The sequence below is a fragment of the Aptenodytes forsteri genome, unplaced genomic scaffold (genome assembly GCF_000699145.1).
Source record: "Aptenodytes forsteri isolate BGI_AS27 unplaced genomic scaffold, ASM69914v1 Scaffold80, whole genome shotgun sequence".
NCBI classification, from domain to species: domain Eukaryota; kingdom Metazoa; phylum Chordata; class Aves; order Sphenisciformes; family Spheniscidae; genus Aptenodytes; species Aptenodytes forsteri.
Genome location: NW_008795026.1, coordinates 1,334,738 through 1,348,595, shown reverse-complemented (window position 1 = coordinate 1,348,595; position 13,858 = coordinate 1,334,738). Strand labels below are relative to the sequence as shown.

At 40.5% G+C, this 13,858-nt stretch overlaps 1 protein-coding gene across 2 annotated transcripts in view; it reads left to right on the top strand.

Annotated features, from left to right (window-relative positions):
* Nucleotides 1-13,858, top strand: part of LOC103896193 (corticotropin-releasing factor receptor 2) — a 66,742-nt gene that overhangs the window by 22,610 nt on the left and 30,274 nt on the right. For both annotated transcript variants that reach the window (XM_019471196.1, XM_019471197.1), the window contains exons 4-5: nt 573-633; nt 7,661-7,733. In XM_019471196.1, coding sequence (XP_019326741.1) covers nt 573-633; nt 7,661-7,733 — 134 coding nt within the window. The remainder of the gene's footprint in view (nt 1-572; nt 634-7,660; nt 7,734-13,858) is intronic.

Genomic DNA, 13,858 nt, shown 5'->3' with positions numbered 1-13,858 from the left:
AGCTCGATCCTTTAGAAAGGGCAAACACTGAATGAATTCTGACATTGCAAGATATCAAGAGATTCCTCCTCATAATCCTGTTTCACAGGGAAGACTCAACTGAAAAAATTGTTGACGATTTTGAAAATGGACTTCATCCAAAAAGCCCAATAAGTTTACAAGCTCCTTGCAGCCTGGGAAATAAAAATCTAAACACCCACTTCCAAGTGATGTCTCTAAGGTTTTGTCGTATCAACTGCAGGAAAATTAAAAGGGACCAAAATTGCCTTTAAGCCAGCCAAAATTGTTCTGGTCACTTATATAGAAATATAGGTATATATGTGTGTTTGTTAATAATTTTATTAACTTTTCTTACTGGTACTAGAGTTTTCTCTTTTTGAGATGATCTTTTGTATATATACATAAAAAGGTCTTAGCAATTGCCATGTGTCAAATATACCAAGATAGGACCACTTGTATTTAGACTGTTCCAGTTCATTAACCAAGACTCTCCTCACACAAATCTGAATCTACATCTGTATCATCCGTCCATCCGTGAGTTGTGATTAACTCCTGATTTTTTGCTGTTGCAGGTATTCCTTGCCCAATCATCATTGCCTGGGCCATTGGCAAGCTATATTACGAAAATGAACAGTAAGTGCTGTTAACATTTCTGTTTATGTGGCTCTCTAAATAAATTAAGGAATGCCTGCAGGCTGAACTGGTAATTTAGAAATAAGGCAGATTGATAGGAAAGAAGAAAGGTCACATGACCTCCATCCAAATCCAGACCATCTCAAATTTCAGAGCACTACTTGAGTCAACTCCTGAAAATACCTTTCCCAAATATCCTTGGCCAAGCCATGAAGCTCTCATCTGATAGCTTTATACATAATTTACAGTCAGGGTAATCTCCTTCAGTGGGAGTTTTGCTTGAGTCAGACCTTGGTAAAAACTACAGCTGAGTGCTAAAGGATTTAGCCTTCTGGGTGTGCAGCATTCAGTTGACAGTCTGCCAAGAATACTCTTATGGCTGGAATTTTTGCATTTCTGTTTCTGGCTTTTCCAATTGGAAGCAGTTAGTGCATGAAATTGAAAAATATGGGAGATAAAGAGGCATCTGTGTTTTGGGAATTTTCCCTCCTAACATCGATACTGGTCAGATATAGCTCAGCTTGTACTTTTCAACTAGTGTTTGCATCAATGTCTATTATCTGTTACAGCTCCCCTCCCTAACCTTAAAAAAAATCTTTTCTCCATGAATCTGTTTTTCATATGACCACACTGTTTGTCTCTCTGTCTGTATCTCATCTGATTAAACATAAGTGCCTACCTTGTAGGTGTCTGCATCTGCACTAATCTGTGGTCTCTTATGATCACTGGTGATCAGTCAAAACCGTAAACACAATCTGGGGTGCATTTCATCTCATCTGGAAGGAGATGTCCAAAGTAGGTTGGATGAACTAGACTTACATGCACTATTTCTCCTGACTATAAGGGAGGTGGATGGGATGACTCTGAGCTTTGGGCATCCATGCTGAAGGCATGGGAGGAATTTTGTTACGCACTACTAAGTTCTTCTTCTCTGCTCCCCACAAACTTTTGAACCCTTGACCAGTCTCTCTTCTGTAGCTTTAATGGTGACTTTGAAGGTGATAATCTAATTCCCAGGAGTTACACATATTGGCAGTCAGACAGACACCCTTTCACTGAGGGCGATTTGTGTGATTCCATCCCTGCCTACAATAATCATACAGGAGAATTCATACTGTAGCCTCAAAATGGCAAGAAAAACTTCAGTTGGAACCTGTTCCTTGGGTGTCTGAGTCAATCAGCCCTGGGAGATAACCTCAGATCACCAGATTTCCCTAATTTCTGTGTTCACAGACCTTCTTGTTTCTGGATGGGTCAAGGATCACAACATTCTGGGTCTGCTTCATGGTCAGGTTCCTTGTAGTTGTTACCTTGCACAAGCCAGGGCAGCCTGGCAGTTATCTCATTGTGCTGAAGTAGGACTTTCAGCTCTAGAACTAGAGCTGAAGGAACTAGTCAGCTTAAACAGCACAAAACAAAATAACCAAAACAAAATAACCAAAACTTGTGTCTTGAAACCTGGAGAGGCAAAACACCACATGCTTTAATAATGGCGATGCACATTAAACACTCCTGTTGTGAGTGAGTTCAACACCAAGGTTTGAACACCTCATTTTGGAAGACTGCTCATCACTCCCAAAAGAAATAATGGAAAGTAGGACCCCTGATAGAAACATGCCACAACAACTGGGATTGCACTACACACAAGGTGGGTAGATGGAGAAACCACTGCATGATCTGTACCACTGCCTCCTTTCACCACCATTGTATACCCCCGAAGTGAATGTGAAAGAATCTCTCCTTGATGTATCATGGATATGAAGAAAGACATGACATGTTTACATAGGTATGTGTGCCACCTTTCACCAGCGAAGGTGTAACTGGCCCAGATCCTGCACAACAAAAGAAAGGGGGACACAAAATACAGTCAGCAGGGCAAGAAAGACAAAGTGATCCTATTTGGTGTGCAGAATATCCAGGATGTTCCTGTTGAGTCTCTAGGCTCAAGCTCTCTGCTTGGGTGGATTATCAAATGGAGCTTGTGCTTTTAAATCCGTGTCATGGACAAACCCGTACACTCTAACTCATATACATAATTTGCCTCACATGCTTACTGATAAGGGAGGCACCAGGTTGCTCTTGGTTGACCCAGGCAACTAAATCTAATGTCTTGGGATGTTTTCACCTTTCTGTCTTTAATGCTGGTGTTTGCCTTGGAGTGAAACATTCACATACGTCCTCACTGCACATCAATAGTTATTCCAAATGTGTTGTGCATTGAGAAAGTGCAGGATTTGGCTTCTGCCCACCACAGTGTGAGGAGTAATGGCCTGGAGCCTCCGTGTTGTGCTCGCTTACTGTCAGCGGTGGGGCCAAGATTCATGTACTTTACTCTGCTTGAGGAATCGAGACTGGATGCTTCAATAGTGCCATTCCTTTGATCTAGCACATGCACCCAGGCAGAGCTCTCGTAAATGAAGAGCTGATAAGGGCATTAAGCTGTAAGGCAAAGGCTGTAAAATGAAATCTGGTTTTTGCATTTGTAGCAATATGTCATATGCAGAGGAGACTCAGTAAAGTAAATGAACTGAAGCAAAACGAGATTAATAACTTGCTGAGGGCCTGTCAATTGTCATAAATATCCAGTCATCTTCTCAAGCATTAAAGCATGTGATACTTCAGATAGCCCCTGCTCACTGCCTCCCAGACTGAGGAAAGGAGCAGGTTCTGCTAAACAGTCAAACTGAAGCACATGTAGGAATGCACATGTGTGTGAGATGTGCACGTGTGTGTTTAACTTACTTATGGTCTATTCTCCTCTCCAGTCCATCAGCCATTGAGACAGTTTAGACTAAACTTTGTGGCATTGACAAAATCCTTTTTCTGTGCTGGGATGATATAGAAATCATGCCTTTAATTTGAATTCTGTAAGCGTGTGCAAATAGAGACAGATGAGATAAAACTAATCCCTGGCTTTGAGAAATAATTGCTGTCAGGGTACTGGAGCATCTCTCATGTGAGGAGAGGCTGAGAGGGTTGAGAGTGTTTAGCCTGGAGAGGAGAAGGCTCAAGGGGATCTTATCAATGCTTATAAATATCTTATAGGAGGGTATGAAGAAGGTGGAGCCAGACACTTCTCAGTGGTGCCCAGTGACAGGACAAGAGGCAGTGGCACAAACTGAAACACATGAAATTCCATCTCAACATCAGGAAACACCTTTTTACTGTGATGGTGGTGGAACACTGGAAGAGGTTGCCCAGGGAAGTTGTGGAGTCTTTGGGGCTACTCAAAAGCCAACTAGGCACAGCTCTGAGCAACCTGCTTCACCTGACTCTGCTTTGGGCAGGGGGGTGGACTAGACAGTCTCCAGAGGTCCCTGCCAACCTCAGCTATTCTGTGAAAACAGGCTGATCTCCCTAGTCAGCCCAGCTGTTGTGCTCCATTTATCCTGACTGCTGGGGAAATCATGCGTTATTCCCCCATGAGGTCAGACCTAGCAAACTGGACACATGCGGAAAACACGTACTCTTCTGCAGCTTCCAAGACTGTTTGGATATCCCAGTGGACAGCCCAAAATTCGGGACAAAATGGGAAACTCCTCTTCTTCATCTGAGTATGCATTTCAACTGTAACTTAAGTTGTTTGGAGGTTGACCTGGCGTTCAAGTTATGTAGCTCATAATACTTTAAAAGCTCAAAATAGCACACAGGAAGCATGTTAAGAAAATGCTTCAACCAACTTCTTAATTTATTCATTTTTGTACTTACTAGAGACTGTGTTCTGCACAGTGAGGCAAATGTAATTGGTACAGTGGCAAATATCCTGTCTGGTGTTTAGCAGTTCTTTAGCAAAATCTGACAACTCTGAAAAAAAGTACTGTTAAGTCTCAATAAAAAAGCCACACAAATGAGTAAGAATTATTGCAGTAATTTCATTGATGGACAGTTGGTAAGGGGAATAACATTAGTAAGATCTAATTAACAATAATGATAAAACCAGTGGTGGTTTTTGTTATATAAAGAACTATCAGACAACCATGAAGAATATTAATTAGTGCTATTCAATAGAAGTGTGTTTACGTATCTGAGTCTAATCAGAACTGTCTTCCTAAATTGTCCTCTTCAATATTCAGGGAGTGTTTGTTTATTCGTTCAGAGGTTAAAAAAAAGAAAAAAAAAAAGAAAATTGCTTTTATTTCACACAGATGGAATTAAAATTCTGATGCACCAACTAATTTTCAGTGGTTTAGGTTTCTCTTTTTGGGTTTAAAGAAAAGTGCAGTGCTGTTTTCAGTGCAGAAATAATGGCTTATGTTGGATTTAAAGTAAGAGTTAAGATGACAGGCAGAAAAGTTTGCAATACCTCAGCTAAGGTCCCAGTTTGAACAGTTAAGACTGTAAATATGAAATATAGCTGATCAAATGCAGACATGTGTAATGTCACTGGCAAATATCTGTCCTCTCACCTTTACTTGCCTGATTTAATGGGTATTTTAGAAATGTTTAGATTACAATGTAACAGATCCATTTTATAGCCTAATGAGATGAACACCATCCTAGAAAAGCTGCTTTTTTTTCTCCACTAACTACAAAGGGAACCTGGAGCATCAAGCTCCCCTGTAGATGCCTGTGTTGTAGCAGTCTACCTTTGACCACACTTGTTTCTTCAAATTGTGTGAAAGTGTGTATATACACATGATGCTTCACTGAACGCAACCTTGGTCTAATACTGGGCTTCAGATAATAAATGTCAGCATTTTGCTCTTTACTATGGTCTTACAGTTAAGCAATATCTAAATTCCAAAGAGCAATGAGCAGCCTTTGCCCTGGAACCTCATTTGTGCTCTACCAGCTCTGTTCCAAATTCTCTGCTAACTTCTAGCCCACTAAGTTCTGCCACATGCTTCAGTCTGCTTCTTATTAGTCCCCCTGCTAGATTCCTCTGCTAGTATAGCCAGCTTCCCAGAAACTCCTATTCTAATAGCTCTTGGTTCTCTGAGTTTCAGGCAATATATGAGTTCTCTCAAAATGCCCTTCAAAAACCTCTTTCAAATGTAGGTCTTGCAAGTTCTGGAGAGTTGTGTTTCCTGCCTTGGCATATCTTGTAATTAATTTTTCTTCATATCTTTCCATCTCTGTAACAAAAACTCAAAAAATTCAGTTTCATTCATTTGAGGCTGCCCTGGGGATTATTCTTGGATAATAACTTGGCTGGAGGAAGTACCTTATTCCAAGTTTTGCTCTCATCACCAAATGTTGGAAGATTAGTTACAAAATTATCAATTTACACTAATTTGCAGTCAGTACACTAGGGAATAACAGACATGTTTTATATTTATAAAATATTCAAAGCTCTCTCATTCATTTGGAATTTAAAAGATGTAGAAATTGAATCAAGAAAAGGCAAACAATTGTGTGATACTGAATTGTGTTCCTAGATACCTGCTGCATATCTCAACATTTCTGTACAGTCAGTTCAGTAAGAGCGTTTTGCGGTGGGCAAACAGCTCCTTCTGTTTTAGCAAGCAACACATTTTGGAGAAAGGCTTTGGGGGCATTATGTGATTCAAAAGAATTCCATCTGAACCGTAGCTTTCCTTATCTCCATTTATTTGCCTTGAACTCGTGAGGTCATGTCTTACAGACTGCAAACTCTTTGAGGCAACAAGTGTTATTTCTTGCATGCTTGTAAAAGAGCAAATCTGCACCTGTCTCCATGGTCTCCTTGGCTCAGGAATTGCCCTTGTTTTCATGTCTCCAGTGGCACTAAGCTTATCTGTTGTCACAAAGCGAACACAGGGAAGGCATAATTTTTGCTGTGTAGACTTGTTATGTGGTATCCACAAAAGGGAAGAAAACTCTCAGACCCTTGAACTCCACAATCTACTTCCTAAGGGATCTGGAGCTCCAATGACCTAAACCTTAAGACATTATGATAGCAAAGTTGTCTCTGCTTCGTGGAACCATGATCCAGACCATGTGGCTGTATCTGTAATAATAAATTAGCTGGGCCTGGAATCGTTGCTGGGGCTGGAGTCCAAATAGCATGGAATAGTTCACATCTATATTACTAAACCCTCTTGGCCTCCAAATCAGGGTAGCTGCAGTTTGTAGACTATTGGGAATGTCCTCTGGCTCATGCTAGCTCCAGATTTGGTCCCCAGGAGTAGTTTCGGAGTTGGCTATTGGTTGGCCGGGGCCAAAACTGCACCAAGGAAAATGTAATGGTGTAAATGATTGAGTCCAGACCTGAACCCGGTTTCTGATTCGTTTCCTGACATAAATATAACTGATTTATTACTCTCAGTTAAGAGAATGAAGTGAACGTCAGTATGGATTGCTGTGAAATCACAGGCTTAGTCTGTTGTATAACACAGCAGGGAGAGAAACACTTGTAATTAGTGGAAGTCAAGCCAGCACTCAGTCACACATGACACATCCAGGCTCTCTGCTAGTTTGAGGCCCTTCAGTTTACCTGTGGTTTCACTTAACCTGAGCTGATTTCCCTTTGGTGATGTTGGATCAGGTATTTGCTAGCTTCAAATGACGTCTCTGTACTGTATACTGGATTTGGTGGTCAATGGCTTGGTTCAAAGCCAATGGGATGAACTCCTTATTCATCCAGTACCTTATTTAGACAGCATTTCCATGCAACTTGAGACATATTTGCTGTAAGTAACAGCCCTTACTTTATGGAATTTAAGTGTCTCTGGGCACTGCAATAGATAACAGATTTTTTTGCCTTACACAGATATTTCTTTCATCCCTTTTTCAGACCCAGCAGGACACATCTTCTGCACCCTCCTTACAGCAGGTTCTCACATTTCTTGGAAATATTCACACGAGCAATAGCCAAAAACATAGTGGGAACTCGAATGGTCCAATGGGACGAGAAAATGGGGCTCAGATCCGTGTCCAAACTGAAGGTGGCTTTGTAGCAGACAACTCAATCACGTGCTGATTATGTATATGATTAAACAACTCGGGGAATAAGGGAACATCTCTCTATGGTGTCCTTGATATTACAATCTAATAGAAATGCATTCCCCTTTATAAATTATTTTCTTATTTGTTTTGTGTCTTACAGATGCTGGTTTGGAAAAGAGCCAGGGAAATATATTGACTACATATATCAAGGGCCAGTGATTCTTGTTCTTCTGGTAAGCATGTATGTGGGTGGAAGGACACTGCCATCTCCCACTGAGGGATAATTTGATAGGCATCTGTGATGTTCCACATCTACTTTTATGTAAACTAAGGCACAAACAAGGTCAAACATCTTCAGCTGTTCTCTGAAGTTGCCACAGAAGCTAACAACTGCAAGTCAGAATTGCAGTGATCTGTTTTTGGCTGTTTCCTTGACCTTAGGCCATTCTTTCCTCCTTGCTCTGTAATGCTGTTTGCCTGCCTTTGTACGATGTTTTGAGATGTGGGAAAGAAAAATGTTCAAAAACAGGAGGTACATTACAATATCTGCTCATCCACTTGAGGCTCTTGAGAACTAGGGCAATTCCATCGTGCACATTGATTAGAAAGATGTAGTAATCATGGTAAGGAGTTGTATCTCCTTGTACAGTCATCTACATCTTCTACATCCCCATCATTGCTGTGTATTTGTTTGTTAGTTTTCCTGTTGTTAAGTTTCCTTTTCGGTGCCGCCTACAGTTAACAGGCTGTTTATCTGTTTACCCAACACTCTGTCTCCTGTGCAAATGAACAGTAGGCAGAGGAAGAAGGAAGCCCATTCATAAACTGTTTTGAACCTTCAACTAAAGTGCAGTGATGCTTTCCCAGAAAATACTGGGTGGGGATCGAAAAGATCAATGCTATTAGAAAGGACAATGCTGAAAAACCCGATTCTACTCTTCCACTCAGTTTGCGGTAAAAGCCCCCTAGGAAGGAGGCAGATGTCCTAACAGAGAATTCACAGTGCTCAGTGGGGTCCCCTCTGTTAGGGAACCAAGACTTGGTATAGCTGTCCCTTATGCCACTCCAGCACCCATGGAGAAGGTGTAAATGCCCCAGAATATAGGCAGCCACTGCCAGCTTTTTCAAGGCTTAGAAGCCTTGCGCTCTCACCTTGTCAGTGCTGTGCCTTTCATGTGATTCAGCATGAAAAAAGCTTCTCTGTTGCCTAGGAAGCCAGCTACTAATCTGAATGTTTCCTAACCTGAAATCAGGAGAGTTAATTTCTGTGTTAATTGTTAAGATGCAGCAAACAGATCATATTGTGCATAGCTGAAAAGAGAAAAAACTTAGTAGGAGTCCGTTTTTATGTAAAAATTCTTTTCTTTGTGTTCTAAGGAGACAAATACAATTGGTGTGATACACACTATATAATTGTGCGTCACCAAGGGAGCCATCCCAAAAACACAAACAGCCTCACAGTAAATTGACTTACTGATACAGAGACTAACTCACAAACAAATCCTATTTAGACAACACAAGGTAGCATGTTTGCAGTACTCAGGGCATTTAGTTTTCACATCATTGCCTAGAAGTCTGTGAATCTACCATAACCCCTTTAGTCAACAAGGTCTGTAAAATCCTTGCATAGCACGTCTGGCAGATACCATAGGTAACTTAGAGTAATGAAAATAGCTTTTTTCTCCCCAGAACAGCACTTTCTATTTAAAGACCCCAAAGAGGCACAGCAAATGGAGGTACAGCTGGAGGCTGCCTCTTTATATAGAGGTCATTATATCTGCCTCTAATTTAGAGCAGCCTTGAGAGCCCTCTAAACTGAGCCAATAACTATACTGCCCTGGACTGACATCATGTATTGAACCTTTCTATATTGGCCTACACTTCAGCTCTAATTAAACCATTAATGAGGTAACAACAGTAATTGCACTGTGGGGTGGAAAGCAGCTGATATAATTTAGAGAAGTAACATAAGGGCAAGCCCTTCCTTCCCTCTCCTTATGGTTACTCCCATCAGAAAGCGCTGCTGGGTGAGGAAAATCACTCTCTGGAATTATGGTCTAAAAGGCAAATCTGAAAACTCCTGTTACAATGCGCTCCTGATTGCTAAAATGTGCCCCCCTCCCTTTTTTTTTAAACTGACAGTTGAGTCTTGTGTTTATAATTAAAATACACAACTCCATAGTGTGTTAAAGCAACTTGACAGGCAACTTGACATTTTTTGATCCTTACACGAACAAAATCAAATCGTATATAATGACTCAAGCATCACTTATTATTATTAGAGTTACTGACCCTTTCAAGGGTGCTGTGAGAAATGCTGGATTAAGAGCACTGAAGTTTGATGTCTGCCATGTACTCAGGGCAGCACAGGCAAACATCACCCCCTCCCAGTGTGTCAGTATGCCTCTGCCTTAACACAGATGGGGGCAAAGTGCTGCTTTCCTCTTCCCTCCAGTGAACAATGGTCACCAGAAGGGGAAGACACAAAGATTTCAAAAATAGTACAACTCTGTGACCTCTTTAAGTCACAGCTAATGAGTTGGATTTGAACTAATGAAGAATTAAAATGTTCAACTGAAGTTCATGGTTTATGAAAGAACATACAGGACAATTCTGTGAGAGAACTATCCCAGTGTACTGCTGGAAAGAGAGAGAGACATGAATGTTACTAGAAGAAATTAATGTTATTTCCAAAAGAGGGCTCACACTAAAAGCTAAAAGTCTAAAAATTCCATCAAATTACAGTTCCTGTCCACATGCGAGCACTCAGACTGTGGCAGGTAAAATTGGTTCCACCCACTTTAGTTAGTTAAGAGCCAAGTGCCCAGTGTACAGCTCAGCTGAGTTTTGGTTGTCTGTTAGACAAAGGTAGCATCATTACGTGTTCAAGAGGCATCATTATATCAGCCAGGGGCAATACGATTCGAGTGCTCTTGTTGGTAAATATTCTTAGTTCCAGAGGGCTAAAACCTGCTTCTAAAGATGCTGAGTCTTTTTAAAAGATAGGAGGATTTTGTCTGTCAAAAATTACTTCCACTGATTTTGATTTTTCATTTTCTTGCCTCTATGCATTGAACTGCTGCAGCACAAGATAGCATAACACCAAGAAACGGGTCATGGAGAAGTTCTGAGTTTCACTGGGAAAAGCAGGCTGGCCAAAAATCAAGCCCTTTGATCATGGTAGCAGTCCTCAAGTCCATCCTTAAACCGTATTATTCTCTGTTATATCTCAGGGTACAAAAACTTTGAACAACACAGTAGAGAGACGTGTTTGATTGCTTTCCTACTTGTCTTTACGAAAACATTGAACATTGACTTGGGCTGAAAATAGGGAAACAATTTCAGAGGCAATTTCAGAGGCAATTTCAGAGGCAAAGGAAATTGGGTATAAATGCTGATCCTGAATATTGGGTGAGAAACCTGTATTTTTATTGACAAAAAATGTGAGGGAGAAAACGTAGGTAATCCTCCTTCTTTGTTTCATTCCTGAATGGGTTTTGGCTTGAACATATCCCAGGAGAGATCTAACTATCCAGTACATTGGATGCTTCAAAATTTGATTTCTGATAGCACTAGAAAAATACACTGTTAGGTATTTTCTCTTCAAATTAGTGGTTTTTTTAATTCTGGTATCTTTCCTCAGAGTGGCACAACCAAGTTTTAATCATATATCCCTCTCTGAAGGTAAAGAAGGGGCAAAGGGTTGGAAATACATGCCAGGGAACTGAATTTCAGCCTGATTTTATTAAGAAAAATACATTTCTTATGTGCAATTTTAAATGTAATCCCTGTCAAAGAACTGGTGAACCATGAAAACACAGCAAGATCAGAGGATGGACCTCAGAAAATAGGCACCAGAGGCAGTTAACTGAGCTGCTTTTTTTCTCACTAACTACTGTTGTGAACTGACCCCAGATATGAACTGCTCTGCAATATTTCTCAGAGCTAAAATTGTATTAAATTCTCAGTTTTTCAAACAGGCAGATCAAATATCAAATACTTAGGGTTTTTTCAGACCTTACATTCCACTTTAATAGATTTTTTCCCTTGTGCTTGAGAACTGAACAGCTTTCTAACCTCTACTTTTTGGGTCTCGTTGAAAATAATTCACCACCATCAATTAACTGCTGGCATAAGTGGGTGTATGAGCTGATAGGAAGACCTGGAGTTCACTTCTATCTCTGCCTTCATCAGCTATTTACTTTTGAACAAGTTAGATTGCTGCTCTAGGTCTCAGTTTCCCCAGCTATAAAGCAAGTTTGATGATACTTACCTTCCTTTGTAAAATGCTTTGAGATCCCTGGATGACAAGTGCTGTAGAAGAGTTAAGTGTCCTTAAGAAGATGGGCTCATCCTTATTGCAATGTGGAATTTTGCTCAGGAAACAGCTGACACGTGTACTGAATTGGTCTTTATGATGTACTAATCGGTAACGATGTAGCATTTTTGTGGTGGCAAGATCAAAGCTTGCCCCAGTACTCAAGGTGTGACCACACAAATGGATTTTTATAGCAGCATCCTGGTCTCTGTTTTATTTTCTTTTTCTTTCTCAGTAACTCCAAACATTTTTTCTTTCCTTTCTTGAGTACCATTGGAAACTGAGATGAAGTTTTCAGGGAGCTAGCTAGTGTAATTCCAGCATTTCTTTTGTGAATGAAAATACCCAGAGCTCATAACTCTTTGTGTAAAGTTAAGATTGCTTTACTTCCCCATTGTGTTACCTTTATATCATGTGATTTCATGTGCCTTGTTATTGCCTGATCACTTAGTATTGAGTCCCTGTACAGCTCTTTGCAATCCGCTTTTACTTTTGCTATACAGTGTATATAAGAGTAGCTTAGTGTCACTAAAATCTGTCAGCCTGCTCTTCATTCCCTTTTATAGATCACTAAGGTCTATGTAAAACAGCACAGATCTACCGGTAGCCTCCCTCCATTGAGAAAACAGACTATAGATATATATATACCTACCCTTCCCTTCTTGTATTTCTGTGCATAATGCTCTTCCCTCCAAACCTCTAACAGCCAAATCTCTATAGGAGCCTTTGGAGAAACAAATTTGAATTCCTTTCAGAAACCTGAGCAGCCTGTCAGCTGGATCTCCCTTGTCCCCAGGCTGACTCTTTCAGAGGACTTCACAAACCTTGTAATTCTTCCCCTTTACACCTTATTTCTACAAATGCTCTTCTTTACACTGCTTGCAAAGAATTTGTCCAGCTCAGTTTCAGGTTATGGGATATAGCAATATCTTATATATGGCAATCACTGGCTGATGTCCTAGAAGACCATGTCATGGAGAAAGTTTCAGTAAATATCTGAGTTTGTTTAGTTTTTCAAAACCAAGACTGTGGAAAGGTATGGTGTTTTTTATAAGTACGTCACAGAGGAGGGTGGAGGTACTTAAGCTTATTAGTATTATTGACAAAAAGGAAATTATCATAAGTGACCGTTATATATTTAAGCTAAATTAACAAGACTTCGAGCATTCATAGAAGTAGGCTTCATTAGCTGCTCCAATAGGAGTAAAGGAACAGTAACAATTTATTTAATATTGCCCACTTGTGCAAAGGATGTTTCAATACAACTGTTTACAATAGCTGTAGGACTTGACTCAATAATTCTTCCCATCCTGTGTCCTAGTTTATCAGTGTAACGATACTGTACAGTGTTCACTTTTTTTTTCTTGAAATGTGCTGCTCTATGCTTTTGCATGATTATCCTAACACCACGTAGGCATTTACACTTCTGAAGAGCAGAGCTGTTTTTCTGCCATCCTGTTACATACATCTTTTTCCAATGTGTCTTTAAAAGTATTGCAGGTAGGAGAAATAGGTTTATTAAGCAACTTAAGCAATATTTATGGAATCCATTCCTTTCTGATATAGTCCAATAGGTAAAATTTGTAGTGCATCTTAATCTTCATCATAGAATCATAGACTCATAGAACAGTTTGGGTTGGAAGGGATCTCTAAAGGTCATCTAGTCCAACCCCCCTGCCGTGGGCAGGGACATCTTCAACTAGGTCAGGTTGCTCAGAGCCCCGTCCAACCTGACCTCAAGTGTTTCCAGGGATGGGGCATCCATCACCTCTCTGGGCAACCTCTGCCAGTGTTTCATCACCCGCAGCATAAAAAATTTCTTCCTTGTATCTAGTCTAAATCTACCCTCCTTTAGTTTAAAACCATTCCCCCTTGTCCTGTCGCAGCAAACCCTGCTAAAAAGTCTGTTCCCATCTTTTTTATAAGCCCCCTTTAAGTACTGATAGGCTGCAATAAGGTCTCCCTGAAGCCTTCTCTTCTCCAGGCTGAACAACCCCAACTCTCTCAGCCTTTCTTCATAGCAGAGGTGTTCCATCCCCC